Here is a 25376-nt window from a genome sequence, read left to right as displayed (position 1 = left end):
TGCCAAAACTTGCTTTTATAGAGGTGCTCACACTGGATGATGATCAGTCAAGTGCATTTTATTAGCATCACCTGGCTGCTACTTAGCCTCTTAATTCCTGTGGAAGCAGCAAGGGAATACTTCATTTTCACACAATGCATCTGCATTTTGCCTTAGTTTTTGTTAAATAAATAATAACATGATTTTGTAGTTCTTATGAGGTTGCAGTTCCCTAATTTGAAGACTTGTTAACGACCAGATTATTTTTTGATGGTTTCACAATAAGTAAAACCTTAGAGCTTTCTTATAATAACTGGATACTTTAACACTCTTTTTTATTTTTATTTTTTCCAACTAATTGATTTAATGTTCGCTTACATTATAAATGACCAAAAAGCCCTTTCACAGCGGTCGTTCCTCGGTCATTCAAAAGCACTTTTTTCAATTTCCAACATGACTTTTATTTTGATTTTTTTTTAACAAACTGGAACACTTTATGCTATGTCACAAAATTACACAGTTAATACACACTAAGGTCAGCATTATTCAGCATGTCTGGTATGTTTTTACAAGCATTGAAACAGTACTGTACATAGCCTCACCACATCCATGATATAACATACAAACTGTCTGGGGAATAGTTACAGTTTCTTTAATATCTCAGTTTTATGCATGGAAAGTAAGCTGATGTAAACGTTTACTTTACATAGTTTACAAATATAAACAAACCTGCGGACACACATGTAAACTCACATTAAGTCGTTAAGGCCAGAGTGCACGGGATGCAATTACTGACACTTGTCATTGGATGCTTAAGAGCTCGCTAGCGGCACGCCTCCTCCACGGTCTGCTTCATAAATGTGAATGCCTGCTGGTTGTCAAATCAGACTATTACTTCACTTCTTCTGTCCGGTTATGTTCTCTTGGCACCAGCTAAGCATGAAGTCATACTTCAAAACTTTGCTCTCAACAAGTAAGTGGTCAAAAAACTTGCATGATGTCATTTTGCCCTACAGTCAGTAATAGTCACTGCAGGTGCACTAGCCTTACAACATCCATTCAAAGTCCAAGTTTAACTTCCCCAAACTTTGAAATAGGATAGACTGGCACTCAGGGAAACAGGGCTTATATGCTTCCAGCGTCTCCTTTACGCCTTCACACTGTCGAGACACATCCAAAGTTCAGTCTTCATATTAATAAACAACTCCAGCAGATGTTGGTGACGCAGTCTCGAGTCACCCATCAATGCAATTACTCCAATACATATTATTTTCTTAAAAACATGAATTCATAATTACAATGAATTGGTGCTATAGCGGTTTATGACTAGTGAGAAACCATGGAGCGATTTTCTTTGCAGAGCTACTTCTTGGAAACCCATCATCAAATCAGAGAAGTTTACCCCTCTTAAAAAGCTTCACTATCCTTCTCTTTACCTACACCCCTGCAGCTGCATAATTTCACAAGAAAATGAGCCATAAGAGGAAAAATCATTAACATCAGCAAAAGATATTTCAGGCAGAGAGAATGGCTCAATGTGCTGCTCAATGATCAGAGCAGCCAGCAGGCTTTACAGCCTCCTGTGTCCGTCTCTATCGCTGCATCTCGCTCTCGCAGCATCTACAGTGCATGATGGTGAAGGCGCACTAAAAACACATCTCCTAAGGATAAAAGAAGTGAGAGGGTATGACAGCAGTAAATTGGCTTTTTCCTCCCCTGAGCCCTACTCTAGACTTCCCCTGCATGCTGAGCAATTTGAATTGTGCTGTAATTGCTTATGTTGCTTTTCTCTCCTCGTCATTTCTACAAAAGAATTTGATCTCATTACTTTTGCCTGTGGTTGAATTCGCAGCCACTCACTGCGGTAGGAATAATACTAAGTGGCGTGTTAACAAAAGAAAGGGAGCAGAGTGACTCTTGCTCTCAGCTTTTCGGTGCGCCAAACGCAAAGAACTGTATACGACGCGACAACGCGTTGGTTTTACATTTCATCACTTTTTTCAATGAAGCCATTGCCAAAAGTGTTTCGTTTTTAGTGGTACAAAGCAGCTTAAGTGTGGTGCGGTTCCCTATTAGCTCGTTGTGAAGTGGATTATCTTACTCTACCACAGTACGAAGGAGGGAGAGGAAGAGCCGAAGGGGCAGCAGAGAAACGGATGCGACATGGGTCATGAAAAAGAAATCAAAAGCCACGCTCATGCCTGGTTGCAGTGGAGTAGACTGGTTATGGTTTTTGGGAGCAAGTAAAGTGAATGCGGCCTTGGGCAATGTGCTTCTTGGTAAAAGAGGGGTTTCAGTGTGAAGCAAGCTCTAGATGGAGCATTTGCCCAGAGAAAACCTCTCAATTCACCCATGCTCTCATGTATCTGCTCGTGCTGTTGCCTTCCTTTCATTTGAGACAACTTGAGCACAGACAACATGGATACAGCGGGGCTACAGATATCTTTTAACATTTGAGGAGGCTCAAGAGGAAAAGAAGATAGAAAAAAATGCTGGGATACAAAACTAGAAAAAAGGAAAGAAAAAGTGTTATGAGTATTTACATTTCTTCTTCATGACAGTCCTCTGAGGTCCATTCTGAGTGCTGAGATGAATTTGACAGCAGTAGCGAGTGTAAAATGTAAGTGGAGAATGAGATGGAGGCTTCAGTAGCTCCAACACTTCCAGTCTATGATGAGCGCAGGCAGCAGCAGTAATGGATACACGGGCACTGCTTGGTTAGCTGCTCCCCGCTGGCTCCCTCTAGCACCCGATTCTGTGTCAGAGTCCTTCTCGGAATACGGCGGAATGACGTTGAATTCTTCGCTCGCCTCTTCCTCCTGCTCCTCTTCTTCGCTGTCCTCCATCTGCGGGAAGCACAGGAAGAGCGATTCTTTCAATTAACATGTGTGCTGGAGCATGGGGGAGAGGTCAGGAAGAGAAAGTCTACATTAACCCAGAATCTAAAGCACATGTAAAAATATCCTAAAGGCAAAAAACCTGGAAGCTAAGACATGACTTTTAGGTTAACAAAAGACAGAAAGTACATTTCGTTTGTGCAACTTGAAACTATCTATCTATATGTATATATAGATGTGTGTTTTCGTTGTCAGTTCTCAATGCTATTTGTACACTATTTTAAATTTTAAAAAAAAAAGGTCAACCCCCAGGACGGGACCTATAGGATGTCAGAGAAGTGAAACGGGCAGGGCAACAGATACACAGTTATGGGAGGAGCTGAGAAGAGAGAACCACGGACGGGAATGAAAATTAGCAACTAGGAAGCCACGGTGAGGGAACGGCCACTGGTGAGCCACTGTCGTCCTGAGCATAGTGAGTGCTTAAGAGGTAGGACGAGGTCAAAAATGGAAGAAGCAACAAAAAAATCTGCAGTAAGCGACTTGATCATTGTAGCAATCACCTGAGTAAGACCCCCCCAGAGTGGAGACCCATGCCAAAGGACTAACAAGTGCTGCACTAGCTTCCAAAACAACTTCCTTTGCTGTAGCCGGGGAAACTTTTCTTCTTCTGTGGTTGCAAATACTATTTTATGATTTGGAGTTTTTATATCTACTGAATTGCCTGACAGCTTTATTCTGCTCACCATTTGATTTGGTAAGATTTTATTTTTATGTCCTGTATTTCCATATTTTTGCTATTACATCCATGAGCTTGAAGTAAATTTGAATGTTTTATCTTTTTTATCGTTAATGTTTTTGGGATGATCCATTTTTTATTGTGAATAAATGATTTTTATCTACTCTTTAAGCTACCACTCTCTTGTTTGCTCCACTCAGTATCAAAAGAAAAAGGAGATGTGTGGTGCTGATCTGTGGATGCATCCTTACTGAAACCTAATAATAGTTAGAGTACAACTGTTGACAGTTTTCAGTTTGCTGCAATAGAAAAATGGAACACACAACTGTACCAAGACCATCAGACCATAAAAGTAAACTTTAACTTCTACTTTTGCTAATAGGACGTTGGGAAAATTGCAGTTGTAATATATTTGTCCTTCACATGACGTAAAATGTGCAAGTGTATGGTTCACTGTCTCTCTGTGTTCGCACTGGCCAAGGTAAGTCCTGCCTTTTCCACTATAGCAGGACAGGGCTGTCAGCATATATAAAAACTGGCAGGTATAGGCTGAATATAATTACTGGTTGGACCGCTGTTTTTATTCAAAAACCAAATTCTGTTTTCATCCATATTTTTCAAAGGTTTGTGCAAGTAAATCTTTCCATGTTTGTCATTGGCTGATTGGTCACATGCTGCTAACACTGCCACTCATTGCTAAATTAGGAAACTGCAGATTGTCTCACTGAGTTAACAAACACCTTCGTGTGACTGCTTAGCCTGATTGTCGATGTTGGAGTTAAACCAGAGGAAGAAAAGATATTTGGGGTATGCAAAAGAACTGACCTTTGCCCTCTTTTGCCTTTCAGCCCCTCCCCTAGCAAGGGAGGGGCTGAAACAACACACAGAGTCGAATCTGTAAAGATGATCATTGCTGATATATAGCATATAGCATGTATATAAGGGGCACTACAACCTGTAAGGCTTTCTACTCAAATTCTATGACCTAAAGTACAAATAGGCAGTTAAACTACGATGAAGCACATAACCCAGCTGTCCTTGACAGATTAGTAACACTCCAAAAATTACAATTTAAATGTAAGAATGAGGATCATAAGACTTCTAGTAAGCCTGGTCCATTATTAATATTAATGAAATTCTATAAAATCACATTTAGGAGTCCCACCAGTAATCTCCAATTTGTCGTGCAAAAGATTTAAAAAGTCAAAAGCATCACTTCTCTGAGGTAAATGTGCACATTTTTCCCAACACTTGGGATGAGGGATCTTGCTATTTAGGCTTTTCCAATGTCTTCTGTTTCCTCATGTAATCTGTTTTTGACTGTATTTGTATTTCAGGTCCCCGGGGAGCTATATCAGCTCTGCCCAGGCTTTTGTTTCATCATTTCATTGAAGATAGTTCTTTAAAAGTCTGGCTGTATGTTTGGGGTTGTTGCCTTATGCCGCGGGAAAATTTGGGACAAATGAGATGTCACACCATGGAACTCTGTGATGGATAAGAATATAAAAAGTGAAAGTGAAAATTTACACAGTCGGCACGAGTCAGCAGGCAGAAAACTCCCACATTAGCTCAGTATTAATACATAAATGTATGCTGGGCTTTCTCTGGTCTATGCTTTTGATGTGAAGCAGCGTACAGAAGCAGTGGTTTTCACTTTTTGACCATAGAGCAACATCTACTGATGACCTGGGTGTGATCTTTTTTCAGTAAAATATTAGGTTATTCACAAAATGTTGCTCTCAGTGGATTGTTTAAAGCTATTTGTACAAATAAGAAAGAAGCCGAGCTTAATATTAATAACCCAGATCTCATTTTACACGACTTCTCCTTCGAGAGTTCACATTCAACAATCTCTCACTGCTGTATGACTTTCTGTGCTATATATTTTTCCTTTGAGAAAGGTCTGAATTACAGTGAAGCCTCCATTCAAACACAGCCACAGAGGGCTGTGAGGGCACACTGAATGGAAAGAGATTGAGTCCTCACCTCAGATCCTTACTTTAGTTTGGGTTTTACTTTTTGGTCTTGGCATTTCACTGCATTAAAAGTACGGAAGGAAACTTGTAGCGCAGTCATCTATCCATTTTTTCATTCAGGTTTTCTCAAATCAGTGCATCGATAAAAGCATCAAAGGAGGTGTGGAGTGATGCTGCAGAGTTTCACTTTGGCGTATCCACGAGAATTCATAATCTGACCTTTTTCAGTGAAACTCCAGAAATGAACTGTGCATCTCGATGTCTTCTAAATCTACTAGCAGCGGAGTTTCTGTGCTACGAGGGTGGGTGGCTTGGGATAGGAGGAAAAGAAAATGAGGAATTAGAAGGATTAAACTAGTGAGAGAATGGAGACTATGAAGCAGATGGGTGTGCATACATGAATATTAAAAGTAAGGGCTGAGTCTGCTGCTGCAAACACCTACGGCTAATCCTAGGCCACAATAAGAGGTGTGGATAGGAGAGAGAGGGAGGGAAGTAATCTGAGTTTATACAAGGAGCTCCGGAGCCCGGCAAACTGCAATAGTCCCACTTAGGTGTTATCACCTGATACACAGGCGACTGCCTCTTTAGCTGAACTGGTACCACCAGCATATGGCGCAGAGAGCACAGACAACTTACACTGTCGAATTCAGGAAGAGTGTTAATACTGACGTGGACCTTCTCCTGGTAGACGTGTGGGGAGGGCTGAGAAGTTGGCATGGGAGAGTTTTCCACAGGAGGAGGTGCAGAGATTCCCATGGAACTGATGGCACTGCCTAAAAACAAAAGCAGCAGGGGAAATCTTCTTTAGCTTCACATCATTATTCATCCCTGAAGCATCACCCAAAAAAATTTCTGTGACTTTTCTAAGCATAGTTAGAGCCATTAGCTCTGAAAACACTGTGCAAAACTGCATGAGATATGAGCCTCTCTTTTTTGTTTTTTGTTTTTGTGGCACGGTAGTGCACCGTTTAGCACATTCACCTCAAATCATAAAGGTTCTGTTTTCAAACCTGCTACTCTGAGACCTCTGCGTGTAAAGTTCTACCTGTGGCTACTTGAACTTTCTCTGCGTGCTTCAGCTTCTTCCATCAGCCATTGGATGGATTGCTGTGAAATTGGTACATATACCCACATATCCCTTGGCATGAGTTCTGATAATTGAAATTTCCTGACTTTTCATTTAATACCACCTTTAAGTCAAAACCTTGTACAATATTTCTGTTGGCTCCCTACATAAAAAAGGGAAGAAAATAATCTAATTTCACATCTATTCTACACATTCCAAATATTATTTTAGCTAAATCCCACAGAGAACCTCCTGGCTGCCAAAGACAAGAAAATATCTGCTTTGATATGAACAATTATTCCAGAAATTAGCTGGGTCCATGCCACATGTTACCAAGCAGTTCTGATAAATGGTAAATGGTAAATGGCCTGTATTTGTATAGCGCTTTACACATCCAGTCATCCACCCATTCACACACACATTCACACACGGATAGTTGAAGGACAGCAAATAAAATACTAAAATATTCAAATTAATATTGCAACTGTTTGTATTTGTGGTGAAGTCATTAGTGGGTGTACAAATACTTGTACGTATATGTAAGTATATTCATGTGAAGGAGGTTTTCACAGGACTGCATGGTATCCTGTGATCCAGCTTGTAGGGATAACTGTAGCAGTAGTAACTTAAAGTAATTGTTTTCTGTATGACTTTGTCAGTCTCTCTTTTTTAAAAAGCGGCTTTCTGCTGGTAACCCCTCCAAACAAGCCACACTCATTCAGGCTTTTTCTAATAGTACTGTCATGAACTTTAACATTTAGTATGAGCCCTGTAGAGTAAAAGATGTAGCTCTTTGATTTTGTGCAGTTTCTGTGAGCGCTGCACAGTCTGACCTTCGGGTGAATTTATTGGATGTCCACTCCTGGGAAGAGTGTGGCAGTGTGTAAACACACACCTGAATGCTCCACACCAGCAAACTACCAAAGCCTTTTTTTAGAGGTGCTCACATGTGCTGATGAGGAATTAATCAAGATTAGCTACTTATCCTGTTAATTCCTATGGAGAAAATGATAGTGTAGTTCGTTTTTCACAGTAATACATAGAGTGCTAAGAAAACTTTCTTTTTCACATGACTGCAGTTATTGCTTAAACACTTTTAAGTCATTTCTTATACTGCTTTTTGCACTAAAAATATTACCGGTGTAATGTTTTAAATGTATATTTATATAAACACGAATATTCCTTGCTGTGGGATATTCTAGCTTCAACCTGTCAGACATTGGCTACAGGGTGGGATATATAAAATGCACATCCTTGAAACTAGTCATTGTAATATTTGATATATGCTGCATTTGGTTTCTTTCTTTTGCGTGTTCACTCAGCTACTTATATCTTAAGCCCAAATAATTTGATGCAGGTAACCAATGACTGCTGTGTATACTAGACATGTATTGATTGATTCTTCTTAATGTTTGATCATATTTTACTCATGAGAACGTGTCTGGCCTCTAACAATTATTCTTGTTCTCTCATTAGAGTACAGTACATCAGTAAAAATTGTTTCTACTGTATTGTACTGCAATTTTTTGTTTTACTTTTTACAGTTTTCTTTATACTTACACAGCAGCAAAATGAGATAATACCCTTCCAGCCATTCTGATTTGGCAACAGTTCAACAAGAAGCCACATTATATTTATCAGATTTGGTGAAAGGATTTATTGACTCCACAAAGCTTGGAAATCAGATTCACATTTGGCAGCCAGCCACACACCAGGGATGATGTCTCTTGCCACTGATTTATTTATAAGAAAACATTATGGTTCAATGGTTTGCCATTTCAATCATCAATTATGACCCACCTAATTTGAATTCTGTGTTCATGCACATTTGTATCTCTGTCAGATACAAGATACTTAGCGTAAAGATGAGCAGTGTGTTTAAATTTTGATTTGTAAGATGCATCAGCTACTTGTGCTTCCATTTAAATTTACAAGAACTCCTTGAAATAACACAAAATGTAGAAAAAAATGCTATTAAAAATAAAAATCAACATATATTACCAAATCCTCAAATGTGAATGTCAATAAGCGTACAGTAAATGATCAAAAAGGTACACTGTTTCTTCAAGTTGTGTTTTTACAGTCTCCTTAGTTAAGTTTAAACTTCCTGAAACTGAAACTTTGAAACACACCTGACTCGCTGAATGTTCATGCACACTTTTATTTTCTCAGAATGACCAGGACATACTCATGCCACAGCTTTGTTTAGCCAATTCCTGTTGGCTGTGAAATGATAATGACACGATGCTTCCATAAGGAGTTGTAGTTGCAAAAATACAAACAAAATATGGGTCATTGTAGCCCATTGCATGGTGGTTGCTAGGCAACATCATGACACTATAATATATAAATGTATAATTCAGTTTTTACAGATATATACAAATGTTATTGTGAAATTAAAATGACAGAATGCTTGCATAAGGTGTGATAGGTGCATAAATGCTAAAAACAGGTCCTTTTAGACCTTTGCTAGCTGGTTACCAGGCAACCTCATGGTGTTACAATATATAATACATAACTGATGTTTTGTGGATATAAATGAGATGTCACTGCTGTGAAATTAAAACGACATAATGCTTGCATAAGGTGTTATAGGTGTATAAATGCGAAAAACAATATTTTCTTAGCATAGACAGCAATACCCTGTTGCTAGGCGGTTGTCTTGCAACCTCATGGTGTCACAATATATATTACATAACTGAATTTTTGTGGATATAAATGAGATGTTAAAGTTAAAATGACATGAAGCTTGCATAAGGTGTTATAGGTGCATAAATGCTAAAAACAGGTCATTTTGGGCAGTTGCTAGGTGGTTATTAGCATGGTGTCATAATATATAATAATTTAAGTTTTGTGGATTTGAATTAGTTATAGCTGTCATAAAGTAAAAATGATGCAATGATTTTATAAATTTTTATAAACGCAGGTCATTTTAGCCCATTGCTAGCTGGTTGCTAGATAACATGATGACATCATAATTTCTGAGATAGATGAGATGAGAAGAACCTTAAGGTGCCTAAGAGGTTCCTGTGCGCCACGTTTGGATGCTTAACTCCTGATCATGTAGGAGGAGTGGGCAGACAAAGACAGAGACACAGAGACGGAGATTTTGTGTACTAGAGGAAAAACCCAGATCTTAAATTTTATTTGTCTTGAACTGTTTGGTTCTCACAAACTGTTGTGAGCACTGGTTTTGTTAGAACATTTCTGGTATCAATTTTTTTCCTTTGGATAAAAAACTGTAAAACTGTGCTGTGCTGCCTTCCCTTCCCAGCCTTATTACATCGTACTCACGCAGACAAATATTGTTGGTGAACATCTGCAGGATGCGCTGACAGCCCTGCCATTCATTCCCACTGCCTTCACATGTGCACCACTGGGACACCTCTGTACTGCTGTTGCTCACGTAGTTGGGAGTCATGATGGTTCCTGGTTATAGAAAGAAGACCAAAGTCATACTGCAGGCACAACTTTATAAACTTTTAAAATCATATTTCCTTCAGACTCAAGAATTTTATTTTCAGCACACACCTCTATGAAAGGTAAGACACAGACTACTAACGGTATTAGATGCCCTGCAGGTATGGTGTCACCAGGTTCCCAGCTCTAGATATTGATTATTTCAGGTACACAAAATTACATTTTGAGTGTGAGGAATGAGTGAAAATAATATTTCCCACATTATTTTGGTGAGCTGCTGGAAACACTGTTTTTGAATCTGCTGCCGTTGTTATAAGTGATGCTATAAAGAGTAGCAGCTAAGGACCATTTGTGAACCCCTGTAGATTTATTTTGCATAATAAAAATTACACATACCGAATATCGCTGCTAAACACCTATTGGAGGAAGTTCTGTTTGTCAGATTCTGTCTGTTTTTTTCTGAGCTATACACTCTTTCAGCCTCTTCCACCTCTTTAATTTGTTTTCCTCCGTCTCACCTATGAGTCCAGCATAAGCCTTCAGGCACATGGTTCTGCGTTCTCGCATACAGCCAGAGGCAGAGAGAGGGGAGGGCTGGCAGTTATGCTGGAAATCAGCAAAGCGGGATCTGAAACACACACGCGCACACACACACACACACACACAAGAAGAGAAAACAGTTTTTCATGTGTCAGCACAGAGAAACAGAGTGTGCATTTTAAAAGTGTTTTGACAATTTCATTTCAGGATTCAGGGTTGTGCTGAATGGAAACAACAAAAGCAACACAAACAACGACATAGTATAGGAGCTCAACCCACTAGAGAAAGGGATACATGAAAACTGCCTGGTACTTTAGTAAAGCTTCAAAAAAATGTAGCTTTCTAGCACTCTGACACCACCTTCTTTTCTGCAAAAATGCACACACTGTTATTGTCAGTGCTGACAGATAATTTGAAAGGAGTGCAAACCATACATTTTGCAGGTAGATGATGTCTTTTAGGTTTGCAATCAACCCTTTCCACAATGGAGGTGCAGCCCATATGCCGTGTGCATTACTGAAACATAACCCGCTGCTCGTTTTCAGAATGCTGCATAGGTTAGCACGCTAGACAAAGAGACTGCTTGATGCTACCGCAATTAAAAGTAATGAAGCATTGTTGTGCTTCATTACTTTTGTATAAAAATCTGAGTGAGTCTATTGACTCACTGATTTAAAGCTGGAGTTCAATTTAAAACTTTTGCTGATGACAACTTCTTGAGTTCAAAATTCCCACGACTCTCTCTTATGCACTTTGTGGTGTTTGGCCTTGCAGTTGTTCTTTTACTTAATCTTCTTTTTCAGCTTTCATTCATTCATATAAAAAGTATCGCCGGGCTAATGAAGTTAATGTATTCAATGTGCACAGATACAGTCATTTGCAGCTGCATCATTCAAAGCTTTTATCAATAATCAACAGCAGATCTATAAGACTGTACATTAAATGATGTGAGGTGTGTTTTGGTGCTGTTTCCACACTCTGCAGTATAGTAACACATGTCAGCAGGAATGAAACAGGAGAACCTCCGTCGGCGTAACTTTGTGCTGAACATTGGGGGGGTCAAGATCTCGGTCTAAATAAATAAATAAATCTGGGTAAATTCCCATATGATTAAACATGCAGCTATTTTGCTGGTAATAACTGAAATGAGTAAAGGAAATCAACAGCCTATTTATGCAAGATAATTCATAATTTTATTGGGGGGGGGTTATATTGGTTGGGTCTGATTATGGGGGGGGGGGGGGGGTCATTACCCCCCGTAACCCCCCTGGAAATTACGCCCCCGAGAACCTCATATCTCTTTGTTCCTCTTAATGCTGTATATTGAAAATGTGAGTGTTGCGTCACCGTCTTACTTTCAAAGTCTCAAGTAGTTTACTCTATGGACACTTTGTTAGGTACACCCTGCTAGTATTCGGTAGTACCCCCCTTTTCATCTTCACTGCTGCCTTAATCTTTCATGGCACAGATTCAACAAGGTGCTGGAAGCTTTCCTCAGAGATTTTGGTCCATATTGGCATGAAAGCGTCACACAGTTGCTGCAGATTTGTCAGCTGCACATCCATGATTTGACTCTTCTGTTCCACCACGGATGGGTCATATAAATACAGTGATGTCATGTTCAAGAAACCAGTTTGAGAACTGAACCAGTTTGAACTGTTGATACAAGTCAGGATAGAATCATGCTTTTATTCTGTTACTGTCATGTGAATTTTGCAGCACTGAGACTCATCAGAGCATGCAACATTTTTTCTCTGAGCTGCTTCCGTGTGAATGGCTGATTAGATCCTCGTGTTTACAAGCAGGTGAACAAGTGGACCTAACAATGCGTCTGGTGAGTGTTGTTATATCCATTTATGAACAATAAGTAGACAGCGCTTGAACAAAAACTGCCCTCACAAATCATCCTGATGAGCAGCGATGTAGCTTTGAATTCTGAGTCACTGGAAGTAAACTGGTCCAATCTTTTGCTCCCACATCTGTATCTGTAAAAAGCTTCCTCAGTGGTTATGGCCCCACAGGACCTGTCACCTGCCTATATTTCCCTACGAGCAGACAAGAAAGGATACGGTACATTCAAGGCGTAAAATATTTATATTCCGAGACTTTAATCTTTGAGTTACAATGCAACGATGTGCTGAAAACCCACGGGTCCTGGCATTAATATAGATGTAACATTCATATCTACCACCTGCCTGAGCACCGTTGCAGACCAAGCACCCCCATGCCAATACCACTCTCTGTTGGCAGCATGACAATATTCCCCAAAAACCACAAAAACTGCTCAGGAAAATCCCAGAATAATACAAAGAGCTGAAATCAACGGCACAGCCTCCAAACCTCCCACATTCAAATTCAAACAAGCATCGAAATTGGGATCTAAAGATGTACCGCATCAAGACTTACCACAGGCCAGAACAGGACTCAAAGGCACCACGGGACACTCCAAAATATCTTGTGTCCATGCACCAACAGGTCAGAGCTCATTTAGTGGCACAAGTGGACATGGACAACATTAGCTTTTAATTCCACTTTAAGTCCAAAAGCAAGGGTCGTGCAGTGGGTCTGGTATGTTCAGGACATCTTGGATTGTATCATCTGAATGACATGCTAAATCACATCTGGGAAAAGCGGACCTGATGGATGAATTTTGTCAATCAAAAAAGCATTTACAGCTTCCATTCACTTTACTTTTAGTTACATTTATTCCCCTCACTAGTAATCCGGGAGGTGTATCTCATACATATCACCCTTGAAGGACTGCATGTTTGTGCTTTAGGGGAGAGATTATTTAATTAACTCATTCATCAGTGAAGGGGGAATTTTATTTGCAGCAGTTCTGTTGATACTAACAAAATGGGAGATGCTCATCAGAATGCAGCTCACTGGTGCCACTAGTGTTTAAAAAGACAGCACCGTGTGTTTGATGTAGCCATGTTTGAGGACTGTGTCGAATCATTACTTTGTGGTTAACTTTGCAAATATTTCTGACTCGTTTTTCAATGCTTTTTCTGTTCTGTGTCCATACGACGAGCCCTTAATGTTCTGCATCAGTCAACTCAAACAGCCATCTTACCTACACAGCTCATCTTTGGAGCAGTAGTTCTGAAGGCTGAGGCAGTTGGGCTTGCCCGCCCTCTCCTCCCCTCTCACATTCTCTTCATAAGAGCATGACGGGACGATGGTTTTCCTCCGGCGCTCCCCACACAGAGTGTCAGAGCAGGGACAGAAGAGCAAAGCAAAGCTGTACTCCTCTGGCACGCGCTCCAGGAAGCGCCGCAGGGCTTTGTGGCATTTCTGGCGGTTACAGCTGTTGTCAGAGACTGTTGCTCGCTTGGTGCAGGCTACAACATATTCTGACCGCAGGGAGCCACATTTCTCGTACAGGCCGCAGTCCTGGGCGGCCTTCAAGCACTGATTTTGACCATCCATAGTATTAGAGGAAGCTGGGGGGAGGGATTCAGGAGGAAAACAGAGCAATGTATACCCAGGAAAATCAAAAATGGCATCTCAATCTAATTTTGGGAGCAAAATCACAAAAACGTTCATCTCTACCTGACATGATGGAGGCCATACGCGACATCTCGATGTTTCTCACCAGGTTTAACTTCAGTTCTTCATATGGAGACACTTCATACTCATCATATGCTAAAAAAGCAGAACAAAGACCACATCTATGACCCAGCTGAGAATTCAGCACATACAGACATTAAATGCTGACATCAAACCCACCTGCGAATCTCACAGTCCAGTAGACCTTGAGGCAGTGTTCCTCCCTGCGAGAGCCACGCTGACACTTGCAAACTTGGAGGGGGCGATAGCGCTGCAAGGAGTTCTGGGCCTCCAGGCACTCCAACCGCGCGTCTGCCCTGAGGGGCGCCACGGCTTCCTCGGCCGCGCAGTACTCCAGCAATCGATAGATGGCCATGCAGGACTGCTCCTGGATGCATCCCTGCTCGGCCACCAAACAGTCTACGGATGCAGATACTGTCACGCTACCTGCAAGAAAGGTTAATGTCGTAAGTGGTGAAAGCTGCATGTTGCCAACATTACTGGGTTTATTGTCCCACCACCCAGTACTAAATAGGCTTTAATTAAGGCAGCAGAGCCAGGTGAGTGCACTCCATAGGCACTCAACAGGTTATGATAATATCCAAAAAGGAAGATAAAATTGAAACTACACAAGAGCAATAGAGCAAAACCTCAGATCTAATCAAAGAGACTAAGGAGAATAATTTACCAACACTACAGGAGTATGTTATGGCTATAATCATTTTCAAATTATTTCCTCGTCTTCCCAGTGGGCATCGTAGTTGAATTTTCTTCTTCTGGTTTCTTTTTTTCCCCACACAACTTAAAAGTAAATCTTTGACTTTTTTATCAGTTTATTGTTCAGCACAATATTTGCACCAGTGGGAGTTACAGCATGTCCTCTTAAGCTGTTTAGTATGCTTCACCTCAAATTGTAATACGATGGAGCTCATATACTATGAGTTAGCTTCATCTCTCTTAAGAGTTAACCATCTTTGCTTTAAGTGAGCAAAGATGAGAACTTAGCCAAATCTTTAGTAACCACTTCTGTTAGTCATATATTTCCTCAGCTTCTACATTCCCAACAACACAAAAAGGATTTTGCTCTCTAAATTAACATTGCCATACTGTTTGATTAAACTACTTAGTGGAGGGTCCTACTGATGTTTTTGATGATTCATCCTATTAACTACCTCTTCATACACCCATGATGTATCCCATTAAATGCAACATTACTACTGCTGACAACTTTCCGAAGCGTAATTTCAAGATTGATTCCCCACCTTGGTTTCTGATTTCGCCGGATGTTCACACAGTTAAAGTTTTGTCTCTTTTATTTTTGGGGTCAAATCAATGTTATTGTCCATTTAGAAATCTGTCCACACTTTTCTGTTCAAGCGCTTCTTTGAGGGTTTGGGAGTCAGCTTCCTAACTGCATTGCATTCAGAAGCTATGAAGAAACTCTGCCTAAAAGACAACCGGGCATGTGGTGAGAAAAAAAAAAAATCTGCTAGTTTCCTGGATCAGAAGGGATGCCATTCAACAGCCAGCCCTCAAGTCTTGGATGCGTTTTTGCTCTGCAAATACTTGAACCACCACCAAGAGAGTATTTCCGGAATTGGCCCCTCCTATGTGACAGTAATTGGCCAAAAAGTGAAAGTAGCTTTCTATAAACAAGCATGCATAGAAATATCATTTAAAAAAAAGTTAATGAGAGGCATTGATAGCAGTGTAAAAATGTATAAGTTTAAATTACATAAAAGATTATACAAACCTGACTATCATCCTCTTACATGTGTCACACTTGTATTTATTAGGCTATGTTCAGATATGTGTACTTGTGAATGTCTTGCGCTGCTGTTTTTATTATTATAAGACACTTAAACAGCTTAGGGCAAATCCTTTTGCAGCAGAGTTCCTTCCATTTGGAACAAGCTTTTACCGATGCCAGACATCGTCTCCACATGTAATGCCAGAGACAAAACCAATTTATTCAGCACTATGCAGCACGTCACTTCCAGTTTTACCTTCACACTGAGACTCAATCTGGATATCACACTCAGACACTCAGACAGTGACCGAATTGAAACGTCCACTATCAGGATGTTCCCCCAGCTTATGTGCGCATTCATACAGCTGCTCCTGCAAAACATGCTACTTAAGGACGCTAAAGATTTGCATCAGCTGTATATGTATTTGTAGAAACATGCTGCATATCAACCACATTTCCTCTACATGTCAGAACAAAAAACACGCGGGTCCATTGTGATTAGGCATGAAGCATATTTTGATTGGCAATGTTCTGCCTCGAATGACTACGAGTGATAAACTACAAATCATTTCATAATGCTGATTGCTGCTCAGTAAAAAAAAAACACAATGCAGGAAGGCCAGAGGCAGGCCGAGTGAGACGAGAGAGAGTAAAAACATTTGTTTAAAAAAAAAAGAAAAAGCGGTCTTCAAAAAATGTATCTGAGCATTTCAGGAAATTAATTTTCTCAAATGTGAGACATTATTGTCCCCACAAATTACACTTGATATACAGTAATTCGAGACTTAGAAGGAAAATAGCTTGGGTAGGCAATATGCACTCACTTTTCCCACTTTAGCTCATTAATTTTCTATATCCTGTTACTTTGTAAGTGCATGTAATGAATAGGCTGGCAGACATATAAAACTGGGTTGCACATGGAGTAAATCATCATGTTTAAAACTTAATGCATGCCTGCTAACAAATATCTGTACCTGTTTCATACACACGTATACTTATGATTCAGTACATTAACATTTACATCACATAAGCTCGTATGCAAACATATGCGGCATTGTGTTAGATTGGTCACACACTTCGATTAAGCTCCTGCTGACTGGCGGCCCAAAGCGCGGCTGCAATCCAATTCTGCTGCTGCATGTTTTGCAATCTCAGGCGCCACATGAGGTCCACGTCTCACTTTGGCATGAGACATATCATAAACAGAAGCTATGCTTCATCGCCGCAGCAGGAAAACTTCCAAAGCGACTGCTGGGACTCTATAGGGTGAGGTGGGGGTGGGGGATAGTAACACACAGGCCAATCAGTCATATTCACGGTTACAGCAAAGGTGATGATTACCTGTCTATCGGTGTATCGTGACGTCTCGATAATCCTACCAAAGTATTACATCCCAGCACTTTTAGCTGCAATTTTAGCAGGCTTTGTATAATCTCCAGTTTATTCATTATTCTTTCTCAGTGTTTGCTCCTTCGGGCTTACATTCGATAAAGACAGACTATCAGCAGTTTTACTTTGTGAGAACCTTTCATGGTGTAAGCTCACACATGCACATACCAACACACATATACATCAGAGATAACAAAAACCTCTATGGAGTCCAGACCAGCTCTTTTATGCCTCGTCCAGCGTGCAGGTCAGAAGTTCATTTTTATAGCATTATTTAACGCTATGCTGATAAAGAAGCACTAGGCTCACATTATGGGGTTTTTTTTGCGACGACAAATTGCTACAGTAAACTTCTGCATTAAGGGAATTGTTGGTGTAAGCACGGGGTTTATGTTTTTCAGGAAAAAAGAAAAATAGAAAGAAAAGTAAGCGGGAGATTAATTACTGCGATATGTGAGCCATAATGCACTCTATTGATTTCTCACTGGGCTGATTAATAGAATTTGTGAGCTGATGAAGGTTGAAGCCATAAACGTCAAACCATACACCACATACCGACATTCACAGAGGGACCAACTGGGTTGGCAATTTTCTCTTCCGTCCTTTCAAACACATGGGATGGGCTGTAGAGCGTCCAGATTGTTGGGCAGTAATTTGACTTGAGAGGAGACCGTGGCGGGAGAGTGCGACTCTGATGTGAAATCTGCTCAGAGATTGTGACAGAAGGGACTTCTTGGAAGGAAGTCACAGACTCAAGGAGCAAATGGAAGCACAGCAACAAGATGGAGAAAAAGGAGAAACACGCTCACGGCTGCCACGAAGTGTTACTACGTACACTCATTCACAAGCACACCAGTGGGATTCCTGTCTGACCTGTTCATGCATTTCTGCGTGCACGTAAAAGATTTTACTTGTTGTAACTGGAATTGTTGACAATCAGCAGCTACAGTTTTGTGTCAGGGAAAGTAGAGCTATAATTAAAATGCACTTATTCCACCATAAAAACACAAACACTTACTGCTCTTCTTGACCTTGTAGTGAGTATATTAAATAAATATAGATTAGGATTGGACTTTAAACAAACAAAAAATAGCAGCTAGAAGATGTCAGCTTGTGTTTAGGTAATTATTAGTAGCAGTTAAACCACATATTCAACTGTGGTTTTATAGCTGCAATGACAACGATGAGGCTAATGTTCAATATCTCTATAGCCCTGTTTTGTTCATTAGCGGCACATTAAAAGGACGACAGTGTTGGCATGCTAGGGCTGACCCACAACCATGCTGGGATATTGTATTTCTATGAAATTAACCCATCACAAGACCACAAGACGTCATGCTAAAAAAAAACATGGGACTAATAAATGGGAGCGGATACCCCGCAGAACATTATGCTCAAATCATGATGTGTAATTTGAACACTGTTCCCTGTGCAGTGTGGTCAGAGCTGCTTCCTCAGGAAGGACACAGATGGTTGATCAGTGCTGATTAAGGCTTCAGTGGCTCCTTATTGACACAATCGTTTCCACTGAGAATTATGCAAATTCAAACACTCAGCTCAGCCTCCTCTAACATTAAGCCTTCTTTTAACATTAAACATATGCTTAACAGTTTGCACATATTCTCTTTGTTATGAGCAAAGTTTCGCTACTGCCCTGGGCAGCCTCATTCGAGCAGTTCCTCTTAAAGAAATGGCAAAAGTTGGGTTTTTTTGTCTGTAATGGAAAGCTGACTTATTTAGTATGTGAACTCGTGCTGAGATGACTCGTATTTAACATGCTATTTCAAAGCATATGCATTTCCTTCAGATGTCGCTGGGTATTGGGGACTTATTAGTGCTCAAAGAAAACATTTCAAAAGAAGCTGAAAACAAAGTTATTATTTATCAAGGAAACACAACAACAACCATACATTAGCCAAGCAACCACAGTACACTGCGTTATCTTTTTCTCCCCCGTCATTGTGCTTACATGCTTTTGTGACCTCTCTGTTCTGCATTGTAGCTTCTTCCTCTTCAGTCACTTCATGCAGTTCTACCTGCTGCATTTATTTATTCTCTACAACCTATCAAGTCATCGAAATTTTTCCACACCTAAAGTGTACAAGCCCCATCTTTTTACCAGCAGCTCTCACAGCTGTGGCCACATGAGGACAACACTGATTGGTTTAGTAACATGTTACATTGACTTAAAAAAATAAAATAAAATCTGCAGTCTTCAAAAAATCTGATCATTTGCCAACTTCTTTTCAAAAAGCTGTTTGTGGAACAACTCTTCACACCTCCTTAAATAAAAAACACACCTTGTTTAAATTACCTCGCATGTATGGGCAAACACCTCACCTTTCATTTTGCCTCAGTTTGTGCAACATAACAACACTAGTGCTGAAAACTTCCATACGGAGCCACTTGCTTAACCACTTTTGATGTACCAACCCAAAGAAAGACTCCAGGCCTGGGGGGCCCTCAGTAAGTGAGTCAGAAGTAAGCAAAGCAGTATTTGCTGCTCAACAGTGAGTTGTTGAGCAGCAGGTAAAGCTGTCTGAATCCAGAGGCGACAGTTCTGCTGGTGAGTACAAGAATAATCATTTCATGTTCGATATCAACAGCAACCCAGTGCATCTAGTACATGGATAATGTCTCACTTAATGAGCCTTTCCAGCGGATTGTGCAGCCACATCACGCAGGCAGCATCCCTCCGCTGTACACCAGGTAAAACGCATCAGGTGCTGCATCAGCCAGCTAGGGTGTCTGGATCTGTGTGAATATTTCAGGCTTCTGCCTTCTGCTGCCTGATGTAGTTCTAAATTCCAATGTGCCAAGACATTTCTTGGCCAGACACACACAGGAGCACTGACAGTTTCCATCGGGCTGTGGATTTTTTGTTTGTGCCATCAAGTGTGTGCGAGCGGCAATCAAGATGCAGTGCACACGTGAACAAATTGACTATTACAGCCAGTCATACATAAGTGACACAATTTAACGTTTAAGAAAGTGGGGCTTTTTTATGCTTTTAGCTTGACAGTGAGAAACCAGGTGTCATTCAGACCTACATTTAATTGCTATCCTTGATGTGATCCTTTTAATTAAAATGACTCCTTTAATGTAAAATGTCAAATAGATGCATATTCAGAGGTGGGCATTTCATATTTTTTATCTAAGGAATATTCAATGGGCTTCTTGCCAGTTTAATTTTTGTGTGCTGTCGTCCTAAACAAAACAGAATTACCGGCACAGGGAACATCAAGACAATGCCTGAGCATTCAGAGGGGAAGACAAAGAAATGCCTATGGCACGGAGAGAAGGATAAAGAGGCTGAGAATTGGATAAACCTGCGTGCATGAGGTGAAGTCAAATAGCCAAATAGAAACTCCAGGGAGACTAGTCCACCTAAGAAGTGGGTAACTTTACACAGCCTGAAAATAAGCCCTAATAAATTTGTGACAACCGTGTTATGGCTCAATCACATCCACTAAATGAACTACCAAAATAGCAGTGCTCAATCAGCAGTTGCAGCCTCTACTGGGACTTTAGCGATAATCCTCAGGGGCCTGGCAGCAAAGGGTCAAAGTCGGGTTAAATGTCACTCAACAATAGCCAGCTTTCAGTTGATATAGCTGGCAAACATGCAGTGTTGCCACATTCAAAGTGATCGCATGCATTATTTGTGGGATTTCTTTCCATTGCACTATTCATTTGGGGAAAGAACTGTGGATTCAACAACATATACAAAAGGAAAACCCAGAGAATGAGAATCAGATCATATCTTTGACCCAACAGATGATAGATTTTAAAGCCAGCTTTTAAAAGTCGGGACTTTTGTTCAAAGGGGTGAAAATTCTTAATCTATACCTATAGATGTTTTTCTCCTCTTCAGTCTTGGTGACAAACCTTTTGAGAAGGCCACTGTCATCATCTTGTTGGCGCTGCCATTGTTGAGGCCCCCGAGTTGCACAAAGTCGGATATATTCCAAGGTAAAAATAACATTGCATGAAATGGAATACAGTTCGTAGGGGCCAGACTATTTAAACAGCAACAGTCTGGCCAAACAGCCGTTTTGAAACAAAGTAGCTCCACAACAGATTTGACCTAAACGACATTAACACCGAGACCAGATTCTGCACCAATTACACTTTTTTTTTAATGACCTTGATTAACAAAATTAAAATCCAATAATTTCTCTTGCAATCAGGTATAATGTCAGAAGTGAACATCAGTGCAGACTAATTTGCATGTGCAATGATTCGTATCTCGATTAATTAGCACTTGAAAGTAGCTGCTTTTCTTGGTGTGATTCCACCTAAGTGCGTGGCAGGTGGGCTTGAAACACTGTATGATGTTCTGCATGTCTGAAGGCTCTGACATTCACGAGAAAGCATTCATCATCTAATGATACTAATCTCTAATGGGCAGTCTCACCTGATGTTATCTGAACATTCCCGGATGCCGAGAAGGATGAACCTCCTGTACTTGGAGCATAATCCAACAATTACACTATTTGCATGCATTTGTGCAGTGAAAAGCAGAGGGTGGGCGGTGGCTGTGTTTCCTGCGGTCTGTGTTACATTAGATCAAGAACAATAGATCAAGATACATGACATGTAAAGAGCCACAAGCTCTGATGTACATGTCACATTTTTCAAAAGAAAGATCAAAATGGATATAACTCTAAACCAGCAACCACAGACCAACAAGCTTTACGCTCCACTGAGATGTCCGACCACATTATTGACTTTAGACAATATAAAGGCACTTGGCAGAAGCTTAATGTGTGTTCACACTGCAAATTCACGGAGCCTGCTGAAATGTCAGATATTGCTGAGAGGTCTCTCTTGAGTTGATCTTCACAAAAGACAATGACTGCTCGTGCTGTGACACTAAATGCTCTCTTTTGTTACTTCTATTAAGTTGTGAATGTCAGATTTAATCTTACAGCAGATTCACTTCCATTGCACATTTTATGAAATAAAGGAAGAAAGGTCTATTGTCTCAGACCTGAACACATCATCCACATGTAATATCTGAACTTCTGCTAGATTTTGTATTATTTCGTGGACCTGTGTAGTTTTATTCTGAAGGCTGTCCCAAAAGTTTCTCTTAAACCTGGAATACAATGCAAGACTATTTATGAACCTGCGTCCAGCCAACGTTTATTCTCCTTCTCATGCATGGACAAAAAAGTCTTTCTCCCTTTATGAATTTCAATATCAAGCCAGCTACCGCTCGGGTCACACAGATGTAGGCAATATACAAAAATAATAACAGAACATCAGCAAAACAAATTTAGTTCCTGTGTCTTCGTGTGTATCTCGGCTTGGGGCTTCATACTCTCTAATATGCTGCTATTCATTCATACATTTGCATGAAAAACACGCACGCACGCACGCACGCACGCACCCGCACACACATGCACTTTCTTATTAAAGTTGCCGGTACTGGAAGAAAATATCTCTTCCAAAAGATCCCAGCTTTGCATTATACACCGCGATATGACAGTCTAAACGGGTGATTAAAATCTCACTTCAAAATCAGAAAGGTGATGCTTACCATGAGAGAAAACATTGAGCAGAAGTCCAACGATTATCATCCTGCCCGGTGACATTGGATAGTTAGGGATTAGGAAACTCGCACCCGGCTCACTGCAGCTCAGTGACCCGTCTCCTGCCACATCCAGCCTCCCCTGCCGCTGCGCCCGCACGGACTGACTGACTGAGGCTGATCGGATGGTCTAGCAGCCTATACAAAGTTGGCAAAAACTGAACAGGAGCGATTCAAGTTCTCGCGATTTTTGTTGTTCCATTTATTTTTCGGATCCCGGTTATATTGATCTCTGTCGGACGCCAATTCCAAAATCATTTATCCACAAAAGAAGAAAGAGAGAGAGAAGAAAGTTTCTCTGCAGCTGATCGCGACAAAGCTCCCATCAGTCACACACCGTACCGTAACCTCCCGAGCGCGAGCTGTGTGGCGTTTGCGCTTCTGCCTCCCTGGCAGCTCCACAGTTGTCCAGCCAGAGTTGAGAGCAGACTGAGACTGCACGGTGCAACTCTTGTTAAAGGCGCAATGTGATTGGCCCAATGCAACGAGCGATTGTGGCCAAAGGGACGTGAAAATGTTTCCAGTGGGAGAACAGCTGGGTCCCAGAAGGAAAATATGGGCATCAACTTTATGGACAACGTGCATGTGTTATTGAGGTTACACAGGAAAAAAAAGTTAGCACCATTACTGTGAATCCACTCAACTCTTCACGTGTTGTGTTTAGTTTTTGATGGTCGGTTGTGTTCAAAGCATAGCTCCAGTGAATGAACATGAATGCCTTCGACCTTGACGCTTATAATAGGCTTTTGTGCCATGCCAGGCTGCATTCAGAGGAAATCTGAGGAAGACGACCCTTTGTTTCCGTTTGGACTATATGTACACGGTTATAAATCGTTTTGGGTTTTTTGTTTCCTCCACAGTTGCCTTAAATTAAACAGCTCTCATCCTTTCCATCGAGGCTGGTCTGCAGTTCAGGCTTTTCCCATTCATATCAGTTTATAGCAGGAGTGGAACTGTGAGATCTTAATTTGTTCCAGTGCTGTGGCTGATCTATGGGGGGAATGTGGTTATCCACAGAGGAATGAATTCAGAAATACTAAAATAAGACTGCTCACCTGTAACGCTAAGGTGATTTCCCTCCCTTGTGTTTGTTATTGCACCATTCCGTCTTTCATTATTTCCTCATTTCTCTCACTTTCAGTATTTTACAAAGATTTGTAGCATCGTTGCAAAGCTTTCAAGTATAGCATCCACTTTTTTAATAAATTGTTTTCTTCTTCTTCTTTTTTTTTACTTTAAGGTGTTTGTTTGTGGTTTCGTGGAGTTCACAAGCCTATCTGTTTAAAAAAAATGCTCCACTCAAAAAACATGATTAAATACACCCACAGCTACCTCTCAATAAAGGCGAACAAAAGCAATTTAAAATTGCAAAGTGCGTGCAATTGACCTGCTGTCCTCACTGTAATTAAAAGCAGAGGGATTAATGGATTAATTTACACATCCTGTTTAAATGTATTCTCAAGTGGCAGCAAGAAATACAAGTGGACAGTGATTGGCGTTAAAATGCACATGCAGACAAACAAGACCAACCACACAGGGCATTTCATAAGGAACTGTAAATATCACAGGGCAACGCAAGATTTTGAGAAAAAACTAAACATTTTTCCAGGGTTCTTTTAAATTTTGAATAGGCAAATATTTTCTCACAGCAGTACCAAGGGGGTTCATTTAATACGCTGTTAGCCCCTTCACCTTCAGAAGCTGGTCTATGGTAGGATTTCTTAGAGATGGCTAGACACTGACTGCTGTGCATGGCATGACAGCAGCACCTCCCTGTGGTCAACACTGCGCATGAGCCAAGAAACGTGCAGCTCGCAGATCCAAATGCTCAAATACAGTTAAAAATATATGTTCAGTGTTAGTGATGTTATGGTTTTACATAATAATGTCAACAAATCAATAAAACAAAGTCAACAAGTATATTATTCGATGATCTGTGGTTTGAAAGAAAATCAATGGCTTTTATAAATAGTCAGACAAGCAGAAAACCCATTAACATAGATAGATAGATAGATAGATAGATAGATAGATAGATAGATAGATAGATAGATAGATAAAACTGAGGCCAAGTCTTCTGCCGCCCTCTTGTGTACATATGTGCTTAAGTCTACTAGATAGATTAAATATCTATTTGCAGCATTGTCACAATGGTGACTCACACACGCCTAAAGATGTGGCTTTCAGAGGGTACTGGTGGTACCAGCAGTGCAGGTGCAGAAATGAACAAGCATCTAATATCATCCTAGCGGACTCTGCGTAGTACGTGAAGAATTATCTGCAGGCTGGTGCAGTGATTTAACCGTTTAGTGTAAATATGCCGATCAGGGCAAAACTAGAATGTGAAACCTATGTTAATAGAGTCACACGTAACACTGAAAAGGAGTACAGGCTGTGCCAAAGTTGTTTCATAACAGGTAATATGCCGTTAATAATTGTAGGGATTACGCATCTTTAAGGTCCTTGATAGGTGAGCCTCACGGTATGATTCACACCACGAATTTGAAACTGTCTCGTTACCCACGATAGTGA

At 40.6% G+C, this 25376-nt stretch overlaps 1 protein-coding gene across 1 annotated transcript; it reads right to left on the bottom strand.

Annotated features, from left to right (window-relative positions):
* Nucleotides 1-415: 415 nt before the first annotated feature.
* On the bottom strand, nt 416-23863 carry LOC146379002 (GDNF family receptor alpha-4-like). Its single transcript, XM_084942244.1, has 8 exons — nt 22797-23863; nt 14293-14559; nt 14116-14208; nt 13637-14006; nt 10539-10648; nt 9895-10029; nt 6171-6307; nt 416-2825 (listed from the first exon to the last, which is right to left on the bottom strand). The coding sequence occupies exons 1-8, from the start codon at nt 22849-22851 to the stop codon at nt 2625-2627; spliced, it is 1368 nt and encodes a 455-aa protein (XP_084798370.1). The 5' UTR covers nt 22852-23863; the 3' UTR covers nt 416-2624.
* Nucleotides 23864-25376: the final 1513 nt, after the last annotated feature.

The sequence above is a fragment of the Perissodus microlepis genome, chromosome 10 (genome assembly GCF_051167445.1).
Source record: "Perissodus microlepis isolate ML-2025 ecotype Zambia chromosome 10, ASM5116744v1, whole genome shotgun sequence".
NCBI classification, from domain to species: domain Eukaryota; kingdom Metazoa; phylum Chordata; class Actinopteri; order Cichliformes; family Cichlidae; genus Perissodus; species Perissodus microlepis.
The sequence above is the reverse complement of the archived record's forward strand: the minus strand, read 5'-3'. Positions and strand labels throughout refer to the sequence as shown.